This window comes from Rhinolophus ferrumequinum, chromosome 28, assembly GCF_004115265.2.
Source record: "Rhinolophus ferrumequinum isolate MPI-CBG mRhiFer1 chromosome 28, mRhiFer1_v1.p, whole genome shotgun sequence".
Taxonomy (NCBI): domain Eukaryota; kingdom Metazoa; phylum Chordata; class Mammalia; order Chiroptera; family Rhinolophidae; genus Rhinolophus; species Rhinolophus ferrumequinum.
In genome coordinates, this window is record NC_046311.1 from 11,690,716 (window position 1) to 11,714,988 (window position 24,273).

The following is a 24,273-nucleotide window of genomic DNA, read 5'->3' on the forward strand; positions in this document are numbered from 1 at the left end:
TGAGGAAGATCAAGGATTTTGCCAAGTAGTAATCCATGCACTGACACAAAGCAATGCTAAAGATGCTAAGTTGTAGAATAAATGCTTTTCAGTTTCAAAGACAGTGTGAATCTAAAGAGATACAGGCCATTTCTCTCCAGCAGTTATATTATAATTACCACTCAGGAAGAATACTTTCAAAATACTTTTTCTTATCTTCTGCAATATTCTCAGTGACAGTTTGCTAGGTATCTCAAGTGCCAAATTGACTATTTGGTTAGATAACCAATAAACACCTGGTAAATAACTTATTTTGAAGAATACTGACTGAGACTTTAGCACCTAATTTAATCACACACAAAGCACGAGTTCAAATGTCCAATGTGATTTTCTTTTTTGAAGTAGTGTCTTTAGCATTTTAAAATTTCTGTTGGGAATTAATTGGCAAGCTTGACACCCAGACATAAATATTTAAGTCATATCTATGTCTGTTGTGTTTCTCAGATGTCATATGTTTGGGAGCATTTTATTTCAAAGCTCCAAAATAATACTTAATCATGTTTCATAATTAAGAGGACATCTTAATTGCTTGTTTGATATTGCTTATATTAGATGAATGCATGGTTAATAGAGTTTTTTCAGTGAGTTTTCTGATATTTTATTCTCCATTGTGACTATTCGTTGTTAAACATAGCCTGCCACGCATTCAAAGTTATAATATAGAGCAATGATTGGTTTTAATATTTTATTTGACCAAGGAAGGTAGTCCTGCCCATTTTCTGAAAGAGCCCCTTTCTCTGTTAGACATAACAAGCATGGACACTGTGTTCATAATTGTTAAAAACTGTGATAAAACTGCATCAACTAAAAAGGTATTTATATTTAGAATTTACATTTAGAATATTATATAGTCTGATGAGCTGAAAACTAGAAATAAATATTTTCTGCCATGTATTGTTGGGATTATACGGGATATTCCATTTAATCACTTCAGGTATGTGTTATTCTATCCCTTTTTTTATATATGATTTTTTAAAAAAACATCACACCAGTGATCTACACATTTGAGTAAATAACCCGGAGTTGCACAGCTAATAAGTAATAGGACTATGGCTTGAACCTACTTCTACATAGCAGAGTACGTACCTTCCACAGCCCAATCAAGAGAAAGAGAGTGAAGAGAAAGAGAGACACTTCCTGTATATAGAACGGAACCCTGACACTGAAATACTTTATTTCTCTGCACGCGCTCCCTAACCTGGTGTGCTTTGGAGCTCAAATTAGAGCTGTTTTTAGCGGTACCGGAAAAAGCCAGCACTTAAAAATACCAAACCTTTTTACTGAGTCTGTGGTCACTGGTTCGGCATGAAGTGGGTGGTTTCCTTCCCGTTCCCATTTCAATTTTAGGTTAGGTCAGTGTATATCCACAGAGAATGATAATTTAAAAGGAACTCATTGTTTGCTCTTTGGAAATTGCACTCTAATGTTATTTTTATGCTTTGTGTAACTAATTACTATGTGGCAATAATGCAATCATTTTCAGGATATTCTATAAGTAGCTGAAAAGTTTTAAGGTATTGTATATTTAGCATAAAAGTAAACAATGCAAACAACTGTGAAGTTAGGATTATTCTAAGCACACTAAGGAAATAAAGTGTACAAACTGGTGTTTACACCCTGGGGAGTGGTGAAGGGACAGGGAGACTAACTGAAAGGGGTAGGATTCTACTAATATTCCAAAAATAATTCATTGTCACTCTACATCACTAATACTACATTAATTTCCAGATGACATATCAATAAGTATTTTTGAAGGTGTCAATAATGTTAAATTTATTAAGGATAAAATTATAGACCATTGTATTAAAAAGAAACATAATAATACCATATTGAAAAATGACTTCAGAAAAATGAAAGTTAACACAGTATTAGAAATAAAAATAGCTAAGAAACTGATTAAATTACGCCAAGACTAATTATTCTACTTATTTCTAATGTGCAGATAATCAATATATGGAATTTTTAAAATTTTGCTTTCATATACATTTTATTTTTAACTTTTAGAAAAAATTTTATTTTTGAAAATAGTTTTTGTGTTACTGTTTTTATTTTAACATACAGGAAAATTCACCCTTTTCAGGTGTGTAACTACCACCACAATCAAATGTAGAAGAGTTCCAACACCCCCCAAAATCCCTGTGCCCCTTGTACACCAGCTTGCACATATCCCATGGGACCTGTATAATTTTTATGATTTCCTTTCTTGTGCTTACTTTGGGTGTAGCTTTCACTTTTTTTTTTCATAACGTGGAAGCTCAAGGAATGAAAAGCTTAAGGAATTTGAAACTTTCTTTCCTAATACAGGCATTTAAAGCTTAAAATTTGGCACGAAGCCCTTCCTGAGCTGTATCCCATAAATTTTGATAAGTTGTTTTCCTTTGATAAAAAATATTTGCTAATTTTTTTGTGATTTTTTTTTTACTTGTGGGTTATTTAGAAATGTGTTGTAAATTTCCACATTTTAGGGATTTCCCAGATTTCTTTCTGTCGTTGATTTCTAATTTAATTCCATTTTGTTCAGAGAACATACTTTGTATGATTTGAAATATCAAGACTTGTTTGATGGTCTAGCGTATGGTCTATACTGGAAAATGTACGAGGTGCACTTGAAAAGAAGGTGTATTCTGCCGAAGTGTTGTATAAATGTGAGATTAGGTCAAGGTGATTAATAGGATACATTGTCTTCTATATCTTGCTTATTTTCTCTTTAGATATTATATCAGTTCTTAAGAGTGATGTATCTCTATCCACCATTGTTGAAATGTTTACTTCTCCTTCCCGTACTATCAGTTTTTGCTTTATGTAATTTGGGGTATGTTTTTAGATGTATATATAGTTATAATTGTTATATCTTCCTGAAGCATTGATCATTTTACTGTCATGAAATGTCTATTTGCCTCTTGTAATATTTCTTGTCTTAATGTCCATTTTTCAGATATGCATACAGTCACTCTATTTCTCTTCTGGTTGTTTTTGGCATAGTATATATATATATATTTTTCCCATTTTTTACTTACAGCCTTTTTGTACACTTGAATATAGAGTGTGTTTCTTATAAAAAGCATATTATTTTTTATGCAATCTGACATCCTACCCAGTTAGATTAGTTTATTTTGTCTGTTGACATTTAATGTAAATGTTGATGTGGTTATATTTACATCAGTCAATTTGCCATTTATAGTCCACATAAATTGTATCTTTTTTTGTTCTTTTGTACCTCCTTTATTGGCTTCTTTCTTGTTTATAAATAGTTTTTCTTCTTTTTGTTTAATTGAGGTATGGTTGACATGCAACATTCTATTAGTTTCAGGTATACAATGATTTGATAGTTGTATGTATTGCAAAATGATCACCACAATATGCCTAGCTAACATCTGTCACCATACATAGCTACAAATTTTTTTTGTTACGAGAACCATCCCTGTCTCCCCTAAGCCCTCTGTATTGAACTTGTTTGTACTTGTTTCCTACTCTTCTCCCTTTGGTGTCTTTGATACTTGTTGGGCTCCAAATACCCCATTAGGCATGCCGAATTTTTTTTTTTTCACTTCCATGCCTTTCCTGATGCTTTCAATCCCATCTCTATCCCCTGCTGGAAATGCTCTATCCATTTTCCTTTTGACCTGTTCAAGTTCCCATCTCCTTCAGTACATTTTGCAAAAGCTTCCCCAACTCCTCGTCCAACTCTTCTTTCTCTGAGCCTCTAGCACACCTTGTCCCTTGTGTATAATGTGATTCTTGGTGGCAGAGACCTTGTGTCATTCTTCTCTCGGCACCCGGCCCCATGGTGTGTAGCTGATTGGTTGCGCTTCTGTCCCATTTCACTCCTAATCACTTCATAATGTGTGGTCAGAAAGGTTTCCTATTTCTTTTTCATGCTATTCAATTTTCAAACATGATTATTCCTTCAACTCTCACACCCCTGCACATCCCAAATCAGAAGCAATTTTGTGTGTGTGTGAAACAGATATATAGGCAGGCCCTCTTACCTAAATGAAAAACTCTTGCTAGTGGAGCCAGGAGTGAAACTGACCTCCGTGTGCATTAATTAGGTTCCAATAGAACAAAACGCCCATTAAGAGTCACGACTATTCACTGAATTCTGCCTGCCCATCTTCAGATACGTATGATGTTCAGTACTGGGGAAATCGGGCAAGAAGGTGCGGACTCGAGCACACGTCGTTTGTAACAGGAGAATAATAACAACAATGAATGTGCTTTGCACTTGTATTACTTTTATTTAACAACTAGTTTTATTAAAAATGTTCCTGTTAACTGGAAGTCTCCAACAAGAACTGGCAAACTTTCTCTGTAAATGCCGAGATAGCAAGTATTTTTAGGCTTTGCAGGCCACACAGGGTCTCTGTCACATAGTCTTGATTGTTTTTGTCACTACCCTTTAAAAATGTAAGACCCAGTCTTAGCTTGTGAGCAGTCCCAAAGGGGGCCATGGGCCGGATTTTACCCGTGAGCGGTAGTCCGCCAACCCCCAGTCTGTGGCAATAAGAAGAGTGAAACTGTGTAACTTGGCATCCAAAATGGCAGAAGATCTTCTCTCCAATAGAGAAGACATCGCTGATACTAATCCAAGCCCTGAACAAACTGGAGTGTGCCCAGTGGGTATAGTCAAGTGGTGGGAGCGTGGAAAACCCTACCCTGGAAGAACGGCTCCTGGAACAGGGTCAGGAGTAGGACAGGCAGAGAGACAGCGTCACAGCGGTCTTCACCTTGGAAGGTCCATGATGAAGACGAAGTAGACTTGTCCTGCTGGGAGCTTCCGATAGAGCTTGTGGGGGTGTGCTGTCCTGGGACAGAGAATGTCCTGCCCCTAGAGATTGCTAAGCAGAGTTTCCTCTGTTCAGAGACGCTTCGTGGGGATTTTTCCCTGAGAAGGACAAAGTACCTTGGAAAGAACCTGCCGACCTGCAAACTTGGCGATTTGATGTGTGATGAACATAATTGTACTCACCATGGAACGGATTCCAGCTGTGGACATCCATAGTGAGGGAAGGTGGGAGTAAATGGAAGGATTTCATTTGGATGGAATTACTCTTCATAGGATATGTAGACTTGGGGTTTTTAAAGGATTCACATGGCTGGACAATATCTAAACATGTTACCTACCAATAATTTCATTTTTATTATTGTAATCTTTACCATAGTGAAAATTTCCAAAGATGTCCGAATTCTTAGTCCAGGAAGTTTCTATTTAGTTCATATGAGCAAGGTGTGCTTACAGGAGTACTAGACCTTATATTTTTAAGCCTCCTGCTGTCTACTTGGATAGGTAAAATCATGAAAGGAGCAAATACCAGGTACCCTGTAGTGACTATAATCATTTTTTTTTTCACCCTAACAACAACTTTTGATTCATCAAGAAGCAGAAACCATAGTAACAGACTTCTGGCTGAGACTCACCACTTCGTGTCTCTCCTTTTCCATGCCAGCACTTCCTCCATTTAAAAAAAATTCTGGCAGGCTCATTCAAAGACACCCACCTAGGCTGGATTATTCGTATACTAGACCTAAACCCTGTGCTTTGGCATTTATGTGGAAATAGCTACGGCTACTGATGTTATTCGGTTGAACTGTTACAGTATTGATTCATTTTTATCTATTTGGTTAAATTCATCAGGATGTGATTTATCTTAATTTTGATTTTGGTTGTAGAGGTTGGCGATTTGAAGGAGCTGCAGACACTAGACATTTCTACCAATCGTTTGCTAGCTTTACCCGAGAGGCTTCACCTGTGCCTTTCTCTGCAGTACCTCACTGTGGACCGAAATCGTCTGTGGTGCGTGCCACGCCACCTCTGCCAGCTACCCAGCCTCAATGAGCTCTCCGTGGCTGGAAACCGTCTTGCATTTTTGCCACTTGGTAAGTGATCCGGTTTATATGGTAAAGCAAAAACACCAGAGGAAGAGATGGGAAGGCTTCATTTCCTTGACTAGGAAGGATTCATTTTCTTCATTCTGTTTCTTGTGAAGATTGCCCCTCGAAATCCTTTTTTGCAGACTGTTAACAAAGTGTATTTCAGTTCGGGATTTCATATTTTAAAAAAGAAATCTGTGCTAAAAATTTGTTTAGGAACAAAACATAGGAGATATGAGATGATTTACTCTGAGAAAGGAATAAAAATATACATATGTATGTATGTACGTACATATAATACATATAAAACTGAAAATTGATGGATATTAAGCAATATGAAAGGAAAGCTCCTGGTACAAACATATCTTCTTAGATGTTGACTTCTATTTAGAAGCATTTATATTGGGTATCCTAATAATTAGCATTGCCAGATAACCAGACTACAAATTGTAAAACTTTAAAATTGGCTAAACTGACTACTGAGCTAGAAATATCACCCTGGCTAATAAATAACATATTATCCATTGTAGATTTCTGTAGCTGGCCCATTCTGACATGATATATGTTAAAGAACATAAGCCTTTAATAAAATAATGCATTTATTTTCACTAAGAGATGAATTCTTTTGTTAACTTGTAAGAAACAAAAGTGCCACTTATAAAAATTAAAATGTGAAGCCCCACAGAAGCCTAAACTGTCACAGTAAACATCATGTGATTTTACTCATAAAAGCATTTTTCATAATGAATAATTTATCTGAGGGCAGTGAAGTAAATAATTTACTAGTCCCTGAAAGGAAATATTTTCACTATAATACAGTACACACATTGTTTTCAATTAAAAATAACTTGGGGACATGAAAATCAATTTGAGTAATAACAGTTATCCAACTTAAGAAGATGACCTTTTGCTAAGCATAATTAAATTCTATACTTCTGAAATTAACAAAATAAAATAAATCATTTTAGAAGGAAGCTACATTTCTAAAAACAGAGCTTTCAAGTGAGAAAGCTATCAAATATAAGTAGATTTCAATTAATAAATGTACCTGCGACATAAACCACAGGCTATATATAGAACAATTGCAGAGGACAGGGATCAGGATGGTAGCCTGGTTTTACCACTTGACAACACGCACTTCGTTTGACTCTGTCTGAGATAGTTCTTAGCAGTAGACGGCTTCGTTTATCAGAAAGAAGTTCAAGGAGAGGTTTCAAGTGCGCAGACTTCACGGAAGGACAGCCATGGTTTTAATTATTTTCTTCCTAAAGACTTAATTGAATTCCCTTTCCAAATCCACCTTCAAGGTGTTAAAAAAACAAAAAATAAACAAAACAAAAGTCTGAGAAGATTGTTACTATTTCCGGCAGCTTCAGTGTCATCATCGGCATAGATAGTTCTGTCTCATCTCCTGAAGCCACCTTTGGGCAGCCTGAAATGGCAGCTCTCTGGTGGTCTCATCCATTTCTTTCCAGATTCATTCCAGGCCTTTCCTCTTAATGCTGCACTGTTCTCGGGAGCTCACCAAATAGTGTTGCCTCTTAACAATAGTTAGGAGGTAGCCTGTGTACACACACACATACACACACACACACACACACACACAGACACAGACACACACACACGCACACAGGTTTCCATATAGAAGGTTCCTATGTTTAACCATGATTCTATGTGGATGATAAAGGAACATGCAAGTTTATGAAATGAGTCCTATAATATCTCTGGAGGTAGGAATCTTATTTTGGGGAGCTACTTACTGAATTCAGATTTTTGCCAAAGAAACTTTACTTAGGAGAAAAGCAGATTTTTTAATGGGGCTTCTTAAATGAGTATCAGATTGTAGCCTCTTCAAAAAGCCACTACAGGAGCTATCTGTAAAGGATGATCTAAATCACTTGTAATACTTTCTAAACCATCGACCCTCTGAGTATGTTCTGTTTTTTTTTTTGTTTTTGTTTTTTTTTTTAAAGATTTTATTGGGGAAGGGGAACAGGACTTCATTGGGGAACAGTGTGTGCTTCCAGGACTTTTTTCCAAGTCAAGTTGTTGTCCTTTCAGTCTTAGTTGTGGAGGGCGCAGCTCAGCTCCAGGTCCAGTTGCTAGTTACAGGGGGCGCAGCCCACCATCCCTTGCGGGAGTCGAACCGGCAACCTTGTGGTTGAGAGGACACGCTCCAGAGCTGAGCCATCCGGGAGCTCAACAGCAGCTCAGCTCAAGGTACCGTGTTCAATCTTAGTTGCAGGGGGCGCTGCCCACCATCACTCGAGGAATTGAACTGGCAACCTTGTGGTTGAGAGCCCACTGGCCCATGTGGGAAATCGAACCGGCAGCCTTGGGAGTTAAGAGCACGGAGCTCTAACTGCCTGAGCCACCGGGCCGGCTCCTGAGTATGTTCTTTTTAAGATGAAAAGATGCACCAAGAAAGATGCTGCTGTCATAACGATACCATGATGATTGAGTGACAGATTAGTTTACAAACAGACGCTTTATTCACAGCGGTGACAATCAGTGAGAAGAAAGGGGACATTAACCACTTGAGCCTAGTGTTTTGAGATTTAAGAGGCCTTGAAATGTCATTATTTGTTGTCAGTTGAGTATAGCTCTTTACAGCAAGTAGCTCATGGAGTTGGACTTACCTCTGGGCTTCTGAAAGTGTAGGAAGACACAAAGAAAAGGGTTTTTTCCTCTAAGGCCTTTTTACCAGGTGTTCCTGGTCTCTCTTACATAATTAATAAAGCTGATTATTCAGTAATGTTTACAACTTCTTTAATGTTGTATGGCAGACATAAGTATTGCAAGGGTTCCCATATGCATACATTGGCTATAGGAGAGAATTCTTTAGTTAGCTCCAGGACGTGCTGTGTGATCTAACCTCAATGGTAGCAATGTCTGTAAGCTGAAGAAAAGAAGAAAACAAAAGTTGCACCTATGTCAGCAGGTGGAGTTTTTGAGTGTTAAGTTACAAAACAGTGAATGAATTCTTAACCAAAACCATTGGGCAAGTGACGCTGAGATCTATAGACTATTCTGATACACACACGGCCATGTAGTAAACCCAAAAGTTAGAGGAGAATAGCTTCCTGCTAATGGGAAATTATTTGGGTTTCTAAACCAGTGCCAGAGTCATTGTTCCGTGGAGGTTTTAGTAGTGAAGTGTTTATTTTCTCAGGAAGAGTTATTCTGTGTGCCAAACACTTGTGCTCTTAGGGACATGACAGCTCCGTTACTGCTGTGATATCCGCTGTGACTTTGATAAGAATGTCAAACCAGCCCTAAAAAAACTAAAATTTATGCTAACTAATGGTGCAGTTTTCGGAAGTCGCTTCTAGACATTCTCCGAACCCATGCTGAAATCCCTTCTCTGATTGCAGATGGCATATAAGACACAGATCTGTTACTACTTGTTTTTTGTCTTGCTGCTTCTCTCTGTTTTCTCCGTATCTGCTTAGAAAGTCAGGGAAAGAATTGCTGTGTACTGTTTTTGAAGAAAATGTTTAAATTCACACAGTGGAACTATTTGAACTTCAAACCACGTTGGAAACTAGCAGGAAACCAGTCCATAATGCCGTAATCTCAGAGATGCGTGTAAACCTTACTAAACTCTGAATGTATTTGATGTGCAGTTTGACAAACTCCTGCCTTGAGGTCATTGTTTAACAGGAATAATTGGCGAAGTTTGTAGCTTAAATAAGTTTCAGTGCTGAAGGGTTTGTTCTAGTTATAGACCAGAGGTCCCAGCGGTGAGGAGAGACCCAAACACGCCACTAAAATCATGTTCTGTAGGGTTTGTGGGGCCGCTCTCAAAGGCATAATGAAAACGGTGAAAAGAAAGCCTTGAAAACACAGTTCAAAAACTAATAACGGGGAAACATGGGAGAGAATTATTCTATTAATTAAAGTCTATAAGACCTTGTTTCAGGAGTAAAGTTATAAGTCTGGGATGTTTATTTGTTAACAAAATGGATCAGCAGTGCTCCTTTTTGAGCTCTATCTTTTTGCAAGTATTTGTAACAAAATTTCCTTCCTTCAGCCTAATTCTGCTGACTCATCGGACCCCTTTCCACTGCTTTATTTCTCTTTCCTCACCTCAGGACTTAGCTGTTGCCTTAAGCTTTTCTTGGCAAGTTAATAGGATTTTTTATATGGCTTCTGCGGCATGGGCCAGACACTAACTTTACATAATATTATATGATTGATTTTACCAATAAATGATTATATTAGTTATGCTCATATATGAAGAAAAAAGTTCACCTAGAGTAGGTGAGCTTTAAATGGACAAATGTATATTTTTCTCAAAAGTTTGGAGTAGGATTTGGGGGTTAAGGAGTGATTTGTAAAAAAAACTTAACCCTGTTTTCTCAAATATCAATTTAAAAAAAAGAAGAGAGAACTGTTTCTCATTCTTTACAAAGTACAGATGTGAAATTGAGGAAAATAAGTACTGTGAGGCCTAGGTCCATGAACAGAATCTTGCCAGCGAAGTGTTTATGAATTTGATTCTGGAACTTAGAGTTTTTAAAATAGTGACAAAGTCTGAAAGATGCTGTCAGTTGACTTTTTTTTTTAATTAAAGTTTATTGGGGTGACAATTGTTAGTAAAGTTACGTAGGTTTCAAGTGTACAGTTCTGTAATACGTCATCTGTATATTCTGTTGTGTATTTACCACCCAGAGTCAGTTCTTCCATCACCATGTATTTGATCCCTTTACCCTCATTTATTACCCCTCTTCCCCCTTACCTTCTGGTCACCACTAAACTATTGTCTGTGTCTATCAGTTTTTGGTTCTTCATTTGTCTGTCTCGTTCCTTTGTTGTTTTCAGTTTTATATCCCGCATATCAGTGAAATCATATGGTTCTCGACCTTTTCTCTCTGACTTATTTCACTTAGTGTATTAACCTTAAGATCCATCCGTGTCGCAAATGGCACAATGTCGTCTTTTCTTATGACAGAATAGTATTCTAGTGTGTGTGTGTGTGTGTGTGTGTGTATGTATATGTGTGTGTGTGTGTGTGTGTGTATATATATATATATATATATATATATATATATATATATATATATATATATATACCACATCTTCTTTTTAAAACAAGAATCTGGAGTTTCTACCAGTCATAGCTTTCAAAAACGTTCTTAAGTTTTTGGGGGAAGAAAGAAAAAAATAGGTACAAGTCCACTGAGTGACAGCTTAAAGTGAGATGCAGTGTGAAAGTATTTTGCTCTCCACGCTGGCTGCCATGGTGCTGGATGAAACGCTGTTGTAATTTCCAAGTCTGGACAGTCTCCTTCTCAAAACCTTCTCTAGAGGTATTTCTTGAAATTACTACCCTGAATCTGTAAGTCAAAATTAACCTCACCAGTTATCTGGCCTTTTAAAGGAAGCACAGGGATACTTTGTTCATCACTTATCTGCTTGGCAAAGCATCCTGACAGCACCCATGCAGCCATCTAGGTAGTATCATTTCCTGTATTGAGTGGGAGTTCCCTGTTTCTATGGAAACGAGGGAGGCTGTCTAACATCATGGTGAAGCAGGCCAACATGCTTTTGAATTCCATCCTTTCCATTTAATAGCTGTGTGTTCGTGGGCTTAGGAAGGCTATTTAATAAGATCCATTTAAAACACTTCTATCATTCAGAAATACTACATAAGCACATAATCGACATGAACGATTTTTATTGTTTTGATAGATGGTAAGAAGGATTGGAACTGTGTGTGTCTTCACTTTTGTACCCTAAGCATCTAGCACGGTGTCTAGCCCATTGCTTCTAATATTTTCTTTGTTACCTGAGTTGTGCAGGTAACAGACATAGAGATGCTGACGCTTGAATATTTAAACCAACAGCAAAGGAAGACTTCAGTCATTCAAATTGATTAAAAGCAATTTATTTTAATCTAGCAATTGTTGATGATCAGTGTATAAAGCTTCTTTTTAAATTATAATTCACTGTGAAATCTTATTTTGCAAAACTTGAATAAATCAGAAAGAATATGATTACAGAAAGATTTAATGGAGTGTGTGTGTATGTAAAGAAGCTAGCACTTAAAACATTCATTATTTTGAAAGAGTGGTTGAAAAGTTCTCTTTGTAAAAGGCATCATGTAGGTAATTTAAATTAGTGTTAAAATTTATTTTGAAATACACTGTAAATTTTTCATTGCGAAGAAACCCGCATTTTACAGGAATTAAAATGGAATTGTGACTGATCATATATCTGACTTACTGAACTATGACAATTGGTGTGACCTTGGTAGAGCCTTCTAAACAACTGATTTTGGACTGTTGTCTTTGACGTTGTGGTTTCCATTGCCCCCACCATTTTGTCGAAGAGACTGCATCATTCATCTTTTGATAAATTAAATGACTTTCATACTGGTCAGTTTACAGTAAACAGATCCTGTTTGGTTCTGGCCCAGGCTGTCATTCCGTGCTTGCTTTTACAGTATAGTTAAAAAGCTGGATCCTGGACATACAGATCCTTTTTGTTCTGTCACCCGCCATGTGGACTGCATATGCCAGAGCCTTGATGATAAAAAAAAAAAAAAAAAAAAAAAAAAAAGGAGTTGGAGTTTGTGCAAGACTGCTAGCTTTTGCTAATTTCTAAGTAACAATACTTTGATCTGTGACTCTGGAAGCAGAAGAGGAAAACATTTTAGACGCAGTACAGCACTTAAAAAAAACACACAAAAAAGTTCTTTGTTGCTCTACCATCTATACAGATGGGCAGCTTCCTTGCTTTGTAAAGTTCACATACTGGGGATTTTTGCATAGAAATTTTCAGAAATATTATGCCTGGTCTATTTATTGAAAGGTATTGGTACATTAAAATGAACGGAAGGAGCAAACAAAGCAGCTCATTGGCTGGTAGACGAACGGTCTCTTCCAAAGGTCATTACCGAGTGAAGAGCTATCTCAAAGCCTCTCCATGCAGAAAATCCCTATATTTCAGCCTCAGGATGATGAAAAATGCCATTCCATTGTGCTTGAGGTTTTGCCAGTGGATGGCTTCCTGGCCGTAGCGCGTTCCCCGGAGGTAGTCACTGCCCTGCTACACAGCCCATGACTTTGCTGGGTGTTGGGTGTCTCCGCCACACCAGGTTAGCTAAAGCAAGAGCCACCTGGTTCTCTTTATAACTCTGCACTCTGTGTTGTGATCTTCTCTTTATATTCCGAAGAGAAAGGTAAAAAACTCAGATGCACTGAGCACCAATTCCTCTGCGAGGCGTCCCGTTTGGCATTGCGTACATCGTCAAATCTTCCTAACAAGCCTGACATAGGTATTCTCGGCTCCATTTCACAGAGGAGGTAACAAGCTCAGAGAGTTTCATTTCTCTGAGCATGGAGCAGTTAGAAGGTGGAAAGCCAGGATTCAGACTCAGTTCTGCCCCCAAAGCCCTCTACATCATGCGATTTCAGTACTGCTTTTTCTTACTCTATATGACATTGTGTTATCTGGAAAGTTTAATTGTCTGTGTTAAATTCTCATTTCCGTGTGGTAATTATCCTGACTGATGTGTAATAGATTTGAACACAGCTGACATGTTTTTTTTTTCAGCTCCCATAGAAAGTAGTTCATTCCGTTATGAGCATATTACATAAAACATGGCGTGCCCCAGACAAAGTAGTCAGGAGGTGCAGAAAGAACTTTCTGGAATATTGAAAACCTAAGATAAGATCTGAACTAAATACCGTATTTCCCTGAAAATAAGACCTAACCCGAAAATAAGCCCTAGCATGATTTTTCAGGATGACATCCCCTGAACAGAAGCCCTAATGTGTCTTTTGGAGTAAAAAATTAATATATGACCCGGTCTTATTTTCAGGGAAACACGGTAGCATTTTAAATCATCGACTCTTCCCCTTTTTTTCCTATAAAACTAGGATAAGAAAAGACTAAACTATATAAGAAGTAGCAAGTGGCAGCTTTTATTTAACTTTGTGTTGTGATCTTTGCATGTAGCCTCATTTAATTTGCACAAGCTCTTTTGTGTGTATTAGAAGAGAGAGGTGCTTTCTCTGTCGTGTCCCATTTTGTGTCCTTGATACAAGCAGATGAATCACGGTCTCTAGAGGCTGTTGCCGCCAACTCTTTTCTGTGCAATTAAAGTACAGAAAAATGTTAGTACCTTTTGCTGCATGCCAAAGAGAATTTTCTCTTAATTGACCTTCTGCTATAGGATGCACGTCCAACTATGTCACTTACTAATAATAATGAGAATAATATAATAGCAATTGCCATATATTGGAGAAGGCTGTGTGCCAAGAATTCTGCTTGGTAATTTCTAAATTTTGTTAGTACTGCTCACTCAATTTGAGACAGCATGATTTTTCCCGTCATACAGATGGGGAAACTGAGGACACGCTTTTGTAAATAAACCCAGGTTGTCTGACTCCAAGACTGTGTTCTTGCTCCATTAAAGAGTATCCTACCCTCTTACCACTGCCTAAACTCAAGTAAAGAATCTTTCTTTGAGCCCTGTAGGGGCTCTGAAAGGCAAAGCTAAGTCTAGAGATTATTTGTATTTTATCAGTGTAGTTTCATTTAAAAAAACAAGAACAAATTCTAGTTTTCTATATACGTTTAAAGTCTGAAGATTTCTGCTTGTGATGAAAGGATTTGTATGCATATCAGAGAAGTAGTGAAGAAATCTGGAATAGGAATTCTTAGGGTAATTTTTTTTTTTTTTTTAGATTTTTTTTGGGGGGGTGGGGAAGGGGAACAGGACTTTATTGGAGAATAGTGTGTAGTTCCAGGCCTTTTTTCCAAGCCAAGTTGTTGTCCTTTCAATCTTAGTTGTGGAGGGCGCAGCTCAGCTCCAGGTACAGTTGCCGTTTTCTAGTTGCAGGGGGCACAGCCCACCATTCCTTGCAGGAGTCCAACCGGCAACCTTGTGGTTGAGAGGACGCGCTCCAACCAACTGGGCCATCCAGGAGTTCAGCGGCAGCCCAGTTCAAGGTGCCGTGCTCAATTTTAGTTGCAGGGGTGCTGCCCACCATCCCTTGCGGCACTCGAGGAATTGAACTGGCAACCTTGTGGTTGAGAGGACATGCTCCAACCAACTGAGCCATCCGGGAGGCAGTTCAGCTCAAGGTGCCGTGTTCAGTCTTAGTTGCAGGGGGCGCTGCCCACCATCCCTTGCGGGAGTCGAGGAATTGAACTGGCAACCTTGTGGTTGAGAGCCCACTGGCCCATGTGGAAATCGAACCGGCAGCCTTGGGAGTTAGGAGCATGGAGCTCCAACCGCCTGAGCCACCGGGCCGGCCCTCTTAGGGTAATTTTGAGTCCTTTTTCATTGCAAGTGGATTCTGTTATTTCTACCTATATTTTTTCCATCTATGTTTTATAAGTTTATAACCTTTTATACCAATAGATATGTTTATACATGCTTACTAAGTAGCAGTAGACATTATTTTGGGGATTATGTATTCTTATGCTGAAAAACATATTGTATAGTGATTTAAATTGCACAGATTACTTTCATATTCGGTTATATAGCCTGTTAAGGCTGAGGGACTACATGCTGTTATGTCGTTTAACATATGTGCAAACGGAGACTCTGCTCACCTGGCTAATAAGTGAAAGAACAGACACATAAGATATGAACAGACAGTTCATTTAAAAAAATGTGAAAATGGCCCTCAGACACATCAAAAAATGTTCACACGCATAATTAGAGAAATGGAAATTAAAACAATATTGAGATATAATTTCTCATCTATCAGAATGATATACATTTGTAACTAGGACAACATGTTTTAAAAGTTAGTGAGACTGTGAGAAAGCCAGTGTTTTCATACGTTGCTGGCGGGAATGCAAATTGGTCTAACCTGTCTGGAGGGAAATACCAAAGAATCTACACCCGGCAAATCCACTTCTAAGGATCTATGCTGAAGTTACAACTCCAACAATATAGAAGTGTATGAAAATGTGTTAGTATACATACATATATGTTCTGTCGCTCTATCCACAAGGAGATCCTAGAAGCAGTGGCACCCTCGTAGTAAGGAGCACACAACACTCAGATCTTGGTTTCTAAACACCTTACCCCAGTCAAGGGAATTCAGGCCGCTTGGAAAAGTAGTTGGTTTCAGGGCTAGAGCAAGGAAAATACAAGCTAAGCTTGGAGCATCTTGTGGTGCCAGAAAGTAAGCAAGTGCTCAAAGAAGGATGAAAACTTGTTGAAAGAACTTAAGAGAATAACCTGAAGTTGCTCCTACTTGCCAAAACTGGACCATTTTTATCAATATGGTAAATGATAGTGGTATTGGATTTTTAGTCCTTTCAATAAAATACGTGTTCACGAATCCATACTGATATATTAATAAAAATCAACTAAATAAACGGGAAGGAAGAGATGGCTCTTCCTTGCAGAAGAATTCCAGTGGGTTCATGTAGATAGAAAAACGGTCATAGAAAATAGCCATTAGATAAATACCACATAAGTTTTGCAAACAAGATTCACTCACGGATGCTAAAATTAATGGGCAAAAATTTGAGGAAGAACAAGATATTTCCTTAGTCTTGGGGCTGTAGTAATCTAAAGGCTTGACCTGGGTAGCTTGACCCACAGCCTGGAGGAGCTGCTTCCAAGATGGCTCCTGGACATGGCTGTTGGCTGGAGGCCTCATTTCCTCTCCAGAAAGCTGCTGGAGGGCTCTCATGACAAGAAAGTGTCTTCCTCCAAAATGAGTGAACCAAGGGAAAGAGCAAAGAGGAAGCCACAGTGCCTTTTGTAACCTGCTCTCTGAAATCACACACCCTTTCTACCTGTTCTGTGTATTAGATATTTTAAAACCACCACACTGGGAAAGGGCCTCTCTAGCCAGTAGCCCAGTAATTCCTTTTTTCTCCCTAACAGTCATCACTTCCCCTTTCGTTGCCTGTCCCTTTTTGTGACGTGCTCCAGTGCTAGCCCTAGGCAGGAGGGTTGTGATGGAGGCGGTGATGCTGACCCTTCCCCACCCGTTTCCATGAGGAAGCCTTCCTTACTCCATCCGTGTTAGCCCCCTCCCACTTTCCGTAATAAGTTGTCCAGAACTTATCTGTGTACCCGCGTGACTTTGTACAAGCCTCTCTCTTGCAAAGATCATGTTCCATCGCAGTTATCGTTTTTCACGCCTGTGTTCGTATTATATCATATTCATATCTATATCTGTATCCTCAAGGTCTATCATTGTGCCTAAAAGGCCCGTGATGGGTAAATGGCTTTTCTTTTGACATGTAAATACACTTAAGGACCTCCCAATGTAGCCGTCTGGGCCTTCATCTTTCCTAAACTGAGAAAGGACAAGGGGAAAGAGATCTCCTTCAGCTTATTTCCTATTTTCGTAAACAGAACTCTAGAAAACTTTTTGAATATTGTATTCTTGCTTCAGGGGGCAAAAGGTTAGCAAGGCTGCTGAGGGCTAGCCATTCTGTGACAACAGTGAAGCCAAGTAGCCCCACCCAGTGAATTCCAGGAGTGGACAGGAGTCTTGGGCACACAGTAGACCGGAAGGAATGACCTTGACACTTGGAAGCATCTCTGCTGCCTGTATTGGCTGGAGATCACCTTCAGTAGTACTTTGTCCCTTGTTTCCTCCCTGAATCCTCCTCCAGTCTTTGCTCCCCCATTGCCCGGCTACTTCTGGAAAACATCTGGATTTTGCCTCTTCCTGGCATATGTATTCCTGTTGCAGACCCTTCTTTTGGGGCCCCCTTTGTCACCTCTTCCCTTTTCTGCTATATACCCATTCCAGTCCCCGCTCACTGCCCTGCAGGTTTTGTCCACCTGACCTTCACACCTCACTCAGGCACTGGGATTTGGGCTTCCCTTTGCTTCGTCCTCCCCCTGCAGCCATGGGCAGTGTTGTCCATTTCCACATCCGCCTGGCCCCTGAGGCCCCAGCCCAGCCAGGCCTGATCCCTAGCCCTCCCGCACCCCTCCTCCCATCTTCCTGTGCAGGGGAGGTAACACACAGTAAATCTTCATATAGGGGCGGAACCAGGCTCGTTTAGGCTGACCTGCCAACTTAGTTGGTCAAACCTTTTTTCCTATGGAGAAAAATGAAACTAAATAAATGACCTACAACAAACTTGATTCTTAAAAAGTGTTTATTCAAAGTTACAGAATTTTTTGTGGAATGGATATTTAATAATATTCCGTTTCTAGTTATCTCATTTTACAGTTTAGGAAATCACAGTGCAGGTGGGTTAAGTAATTTTTCTAGTCCTCTTTCCTGATGTAGAATCTAACATTGCCACTGACATCATTTCGCTCTCAGATTTCCAACAATTTTTCTTCCAGAATAGGAATTTTGAATGATTGTAATATTATATCTTCAGTTTTTTTAATTTCCTATTGCATTGGGGCAGAGTTGTGGGAATTATAGTACTTTTCTTTCTGGTCCAGATTTAGGTCGATCTCCAGAACTCCAGTATGTCTACGTGGATAACAACACCCACCTGAAAGGCTTGCCATCCTATCTGTACAATAAGGTCATCGGATGCAGTGGGTAAGGTGGATTTCACATTGTATGTTCCCACAGCTCAACTCTTTTGTTTCTATTTCATTATTTGGTCCTGATACAACTTAGAAAGAGATGAATGACTTTTGATTAACCCTGTTCAATTTTTGTCTTTGGCCCTGAATATGCTAAACTCAGTATGTGTAGAAGCCAAGAATATTGGGCGAGCAATTTAGAGTGTTGTACTTTGAGTTCAGTTAGTAAGCTGCGAGTTCCGTCAGTACGTTGTTTATTACTTTCCAGGCAAAAGAGACATGAGTCCACGCATATCATTATAAACTCAGTACCAGTCCCAGAAACGGGCGATATCAGCATGAATTTAAAAGCTTTTCTTTCTCGGCACTCCATCACAGTGACAAGTTTACTACGGAAACAGCTCTGATATCTAGAGCTTTACCGTTTGGAAATACTGAGAACTCAACATTTGACATAATCCCTCAATACAAATCATGATTCTAGCAAGCAAAGCAGATGCTTCAGTTAATGGGGAAATGACAGGCTTTTATTCTCAGAGAAGCAAATAATCTTTCCTTCTCATCAGGCTTTTAAAAAGATGGCTTCAGCTCCTCCTTCTACCACAGTGGGACAGAACCACCTTGAAGTTCCTGGGTGGAACGGGGTTAATATAGGATAACTCAGCTAACGGAACTTGCTTTGACTGGCGTCACTTTCCCCACTTCAGCAGCCGAAGGATACTTAGAATACCTCTGAGGCTACTTGACCAGTTTGACTCTCTCCTTGTAATCCCAACACCCAGCATAACCTAGCTCATCCTATACAGTACCTAGTTCTGGAAAGAAAAGGGGTGACAATTAGCGAGTACGTGGAGGACAGCCATTCCCCTACTGCCCTGGCTCCAGGGGATGGGTACGGAGTAGCGACTTGGCCAGAGGAAGCCTTCCTACAAGTAGCGGCCTTCCCTTAGGAAAAATTATACGATTGGTATCTTGGAAGCGCCCTAGAAGAGTTTGGTGCCTATAGAGGGTGATGAAATACAAGCCCATAGATGTATTCCAGAACCTTCCTATGAAGCAGAGATAATAGAATGTGTGGTGGAGTGTTTTAGCTCAGTGATTTGTCTTCAGCTGATGTGACAGCTGTGCCACTACTCAGTCATTAGTCCTAATGAATTCTTAAAGGATTTGTAATGTAGCCTAATTCTTCCAAGTGGTGAGTGAGTAAAATGCCCTCAGTCACCCACATACATGGAATGATGCAAGCCAGCCCCAAGAATAAGGCAGTTTTTCCCTCACCAGACAGCCTTCAGAGACTGCACTGAAACGCAATTTAGTCTCTACCACAATTAAGGAATAGCTTTTACTTAAAGTAAAGAGACTTTTACTTTGGGGTTTAGATGTGGACGTTACTGGCTGCCAGAGAGTTCTGTTTGTGCTGAGTAGAGAGAGATCATTTTTAATCCTTGACTTGGTGTCTGGTAGCAGAGGTACTGAATTTTACGAGGGCTCCAAATCTTTGAAAAAATAAATAGTAGGGCAAAATATGCAAATTTTTAGTTAGTCGTCTACATTTTTTATTATTAACATCTTCCTTGGGTAGTACTAATAAGAAAATAAATAAAATTATTATTAAAGGGAGAGTATCGAGCAATCAGTTTTCTAATATTAGTAGTTTTTGGAGTGTAGACAATCCCACTTAGAAACGGACTGTGATCCAAAAGCATTTTTAGTCTGTGGGTTTAACTCAAAATGCATTTCTTATAGAAGCAATTCTAGTGGTTCTATTTCTAGGTAGCTCATGACAAGATCACGTAACCCATTTTGCAACGCCCAAATTATACTCACTCACATACTATTTTATGTCAAAACATTTTCAGAATTCTAATAGATGGTGACTACTGAAGACTTGGCAACAGAATGGAGGTCCCTCCTTTCATCTTTTCTATCTGTTGAATATGTGCAAAGGGACTCCCCCACTTCAGGTCAAAGGGGGCTGCTTTGGGAAAAGGAGGGGTAAAGAGTAGAACCAGGATCTGAGATCAATCTAATAGAGAGAGCAAAAAAATATTTGTGGCCTCGAAAATTCTTAACAAGGAATTTGGTTCCCTTGTCCATTCAATTCAATTGAGCAACTGCTCTGTTTGGTCACGATGCTAGATAATGGCCAGACAGTGATGAGCAAAACAATTCAGTGGACCTTATAATTTGGCCAGGGATCCTAATGAATAGTAAATAATTGAACAAAGTTGGTGCTAATTCTCTTTAAGGAGATGCTATTGACGTTGAAAACCGAGGGTCAGACACATGGGTTTCCCCTGCTGTCACAGGCCGTGTGTAGGCCAGGTGTGTCGCCATTACGGATGAAGAGTCTAAGAGACAAGAGCAACAACAGAACAAAATGAACACCGTTTTAGGGACCTGGGACTCAATATGAAAAAATCTGATATGTTATAATTCACACCTCAGAAGGAAAACAGAGAATCGAGTATAAGATATATAAGCAGGTAACAAATATTAAACAGTTCCAAGGAATCTCATAAGTCTCACAGAATTATTTTTGCTATTCATGGAAATGTGAAAAAAGTTAGCACCTCCTCAGTATATGTTCCTTTATTTCTCAAATAATTATTGAGCATCACCTAGCAAGTCAGCCCTGTGCTAAGAATTGTGAAAAGGACAAAAATAATTTAGATATTATAATATACAAAAATAACTGTAATACAAAAAAGTAAATAAGAGAGGCAGAGTGATACAAATTTAGAGCATGGGACTATCTTTCATGACCTAGCCTTGAAGTCACACACTGTCATTTCTGTTAAATCCTATGGAGTACACAGGTCAACCCTTTTCACTGTGGGAAGAGACTCCACGAGGGAGTGAAGAGTAGGAGGGAAGGATCTTGGCAGCCATCTTGGAGGCTGGCTGTCACAGCTTCTTGTATCCACTGTTCTTTACTAGACTCATGGAAAAGTATGGTTTCTGTTTTGTCTGGGTTTTTCTCATTGTTACTACAGGAATAAATGTCTTCAATTCTTCTACCTTTTACCCAGAAGTCCCTCCCATATTAGAATTTTAGAGAGTGGTAATTGGCACATTTGCTTACTTGGGAGAACTTAAAAGTGGTCCTATATCAGAGTCATTTTTCTAGTCTGATTACATGAGAACAAGAAAACCAAGCTACTTCTTTACTTTTTCTTATATAAATAAGCAATTATAGCTGGATTTGGGTACAAATTGGTTAAATGATTTAGTTAAATAGTATGTTAATAAATCCCTCAAGGTGACAGAATTGTTCATATGAGAAATGCATTCTGAGTTCTAAGTTAAACCATTAGACTGAAAAATATCCTTTAGATCACTGTCCACTTTTATGTGGGGACTGCCTACGCATGCAAAACAAACAATATTAGATATCTGAACCATACTTCCATGGGGCAGGCACAAAGTAGCCTGGCTACAGACAAAAATTCTGAAGTTTGATTTCACTCAAGAGACAGAGTTTGCAGTTTGATTCCAATGAAGTAATTACTTATTAAAACAAAAACATTAACATTCTTTAAGTTTTAGAAGACTATAACAGAATCCAGATTCTCCACAGTATAACTTTTACAATGTTCAGGATACTACCCAAAATTACATAACGTATGAAGAATACAGAGAATGCGACCTATTCTCAAGGGAAGAGACAGCAAAGACCAACCCGAGGTGACCCAAAATGTTGGAATTCACAGCCATGGATTTTAAAGCAACAATTCTCAATGAAGTCAAGAAAAATAAGTTTGCAATGAATGAAAAGACCAGAAAATAGAAACCATGAAAAAGAAACAAGTGGAAGTTCTAGAGTTGAAAAATTGAATATCTGAAATAAAAACTTTACTTGCTGGGCTTAACAACAGAATGGGTATAACAGAGGAAAACTCAGTGAACTTGTAGGCAGATCAATAGAAATGTTTCTGTCTGAAGAACACAGAGCAAAAAGATTGAAAACAAAAATGAACACAGCATCGGGGACCTGCCAGATAATATTTTAAAAGCCTGATGTATGTATAATTGGCATCCCAGAAGAATAGAGAGAGAATGGGCAGCAACAACAACAAAAATGTTTGAAGAAATAATATCCAAAAATTTCCCAAATATGATTTAAGACATCAATTTCCATTCTCAAAAAGCTCAGCAAACCCCAAGCACTATACATTACAAAGAAAATCATGCCTAGGCAAAGCTACTGAAAACCAAAGATAAAAAGAAAACCTTGAGAGCAGCCAGAGAAAAATTGACAAATTATATACAAAGGAATAATTCAAAAGACTGTTACCCTCTCATCAGAAATCCTGAAGACAAGAAAACAGTAGAACAACATTTTTAAAGTGCTAAAGAAAAAGACAGTCCACGTAGCAACCAGCAGAAATACCTTCCAAGAATGAAAGCAAAATAAATGGATTCTCAGATGAAATAAAACTAAGTCTTAAAGAAGGTTTTGCCAAGATGAGAGACTCTATCCAGTCCAAGGCTTATTCTTTCTGGCTGCCATAGTTTCCTTCCTCTCCATATCCACTTTACCTCTTTCCTTTATACTGTTATTTTAAGCTGAAAAAAAAACCTTTTTTGCTAAAAAGGGGGGTAAATCTGGTAGCAGTTTCCATAATAATGAACATGTGGATGACAGTGTACTTCCTGAAGGATAAAAGATAGTTATTTGGGTGCTTTTGGTAAGGGAATTTAAACTGCTTTTAACACTTTGTTAGGTGGAATGGTGAGTGAAAATACATATGAATTAATGGAGCATAATCTCAGTGGCAAAATGATGACACTATTCATTTAGCTTGTTTAGGGTTAAATGTTGAATGGTAGCTCTGAAAACACTGAGTTGAAAGAAAATTGTGTGATAATTGTTATGTTATCTGGATAACGAAGCCAGAGGTAATAACTAATATTTATAACAGATTTCAACTCATTTTAATAACTCACTTAAGGGTTCAAATGTATAGTCTTTTTGTAACCACCTCGGCATTTAATCTAAAATAAATTAAAAAAAAAAATACTGAGTTAGAAATCAGAGAAACCAAGGCTTCATAATTGTCAGTTAATAATTATCTCATTTTGTAGTGAACTGAAACGTGTCATGGAGCTTCCATCGCTCCTTGCTGAAAATTCATTTCATGAGTACTTATTGAGATGAGTGACACTAGCTTTCGAGGCAGAGACCTTTCCAGCTGTCTCTCCCACTTGCCCTTCTCTTTCCATGTACCCAAGACTCCAGCCAGTGGGAGCTGTTTGTTTAACCCGTGTGCCCTGAGTATCCTCAGAGCTGAATCTCTGGTCCCTTTCCTGGAATATCATCGTGATAATCTTAGCTTGTAACAGTAGATACCTTCACAGCAACATCTAGACTGCTGATTGACCAAATATCCGGGTACCATGGCCTAGCCAAGTGGGTACAACAATGGAACCATCACACCATGTATTGTAGTATATTATCAAAAGAATCATTTATTATAATAACAAAAAGAAAGCACAGCTGTAAACATTACTTAACCTTTACTGAGTGGCAGGTAGTATGCTCCCTGATAGATTTATCTGCATATTTCATATAATCCTCCCAGCAACCCTTGTGGTATTATCCCCGTCTTAGAAATGAAGAAGCTGAAGCTAAGAGATTAAGTAAATTGTCCAGATCACCAAGCTCGGAGGTAGTTATCATCTGCTTCATTGTCCATATTTAATCTCTGCGTTATGTACACTGCCTCTCTGTGTGAGCCCTTCCACCAGCTCCTTGAGAGTAGAGACAGAAAATACCTTTCTCTCTCCTGCATCATTTCCTGTAATAAGGCTGGATATTTCCTCTGAAGAGGCCAGGGGCGCTTGGCCGTGGCCAGCAGAAGGGTCCCTAACTC

At 38.7% G+C, this 24,273-nt stretch overlaps 1 protein-coding gene across 3 annotated transcripts in view; it reads left to right on the forward strand.

Annotated features, from left to right (window-relative positions):
- Nucleotides 1–24,273, forward strand: part of LRRC28 (leucine rich repeat containing 28) — a 77,512-nt gene that overhangs the window by 39,183 nt on the left and 14,056 nt on the right. For 2 of the 3 annotated variants that reach the window (XM_033100230.1, XM_033100231.1), the window contains exons 6-7: nucleotides 5,710–5,916; nucleotides 18,308–18,410. In XM_033100230.1, coding sequence (XP_032956121.1) covers nucleotides 5,710–5,916; nucleotides 18,308–18,410 — 310 coding nt within the window. The remainder of the gene's footprint in view (nucleotides 1–5,709; nucleotides 5,917–18,307; nucleotides 18,411–24,273) is intronic. The other variant, XM_033100233.1, reaches the window with a different exon arrangement.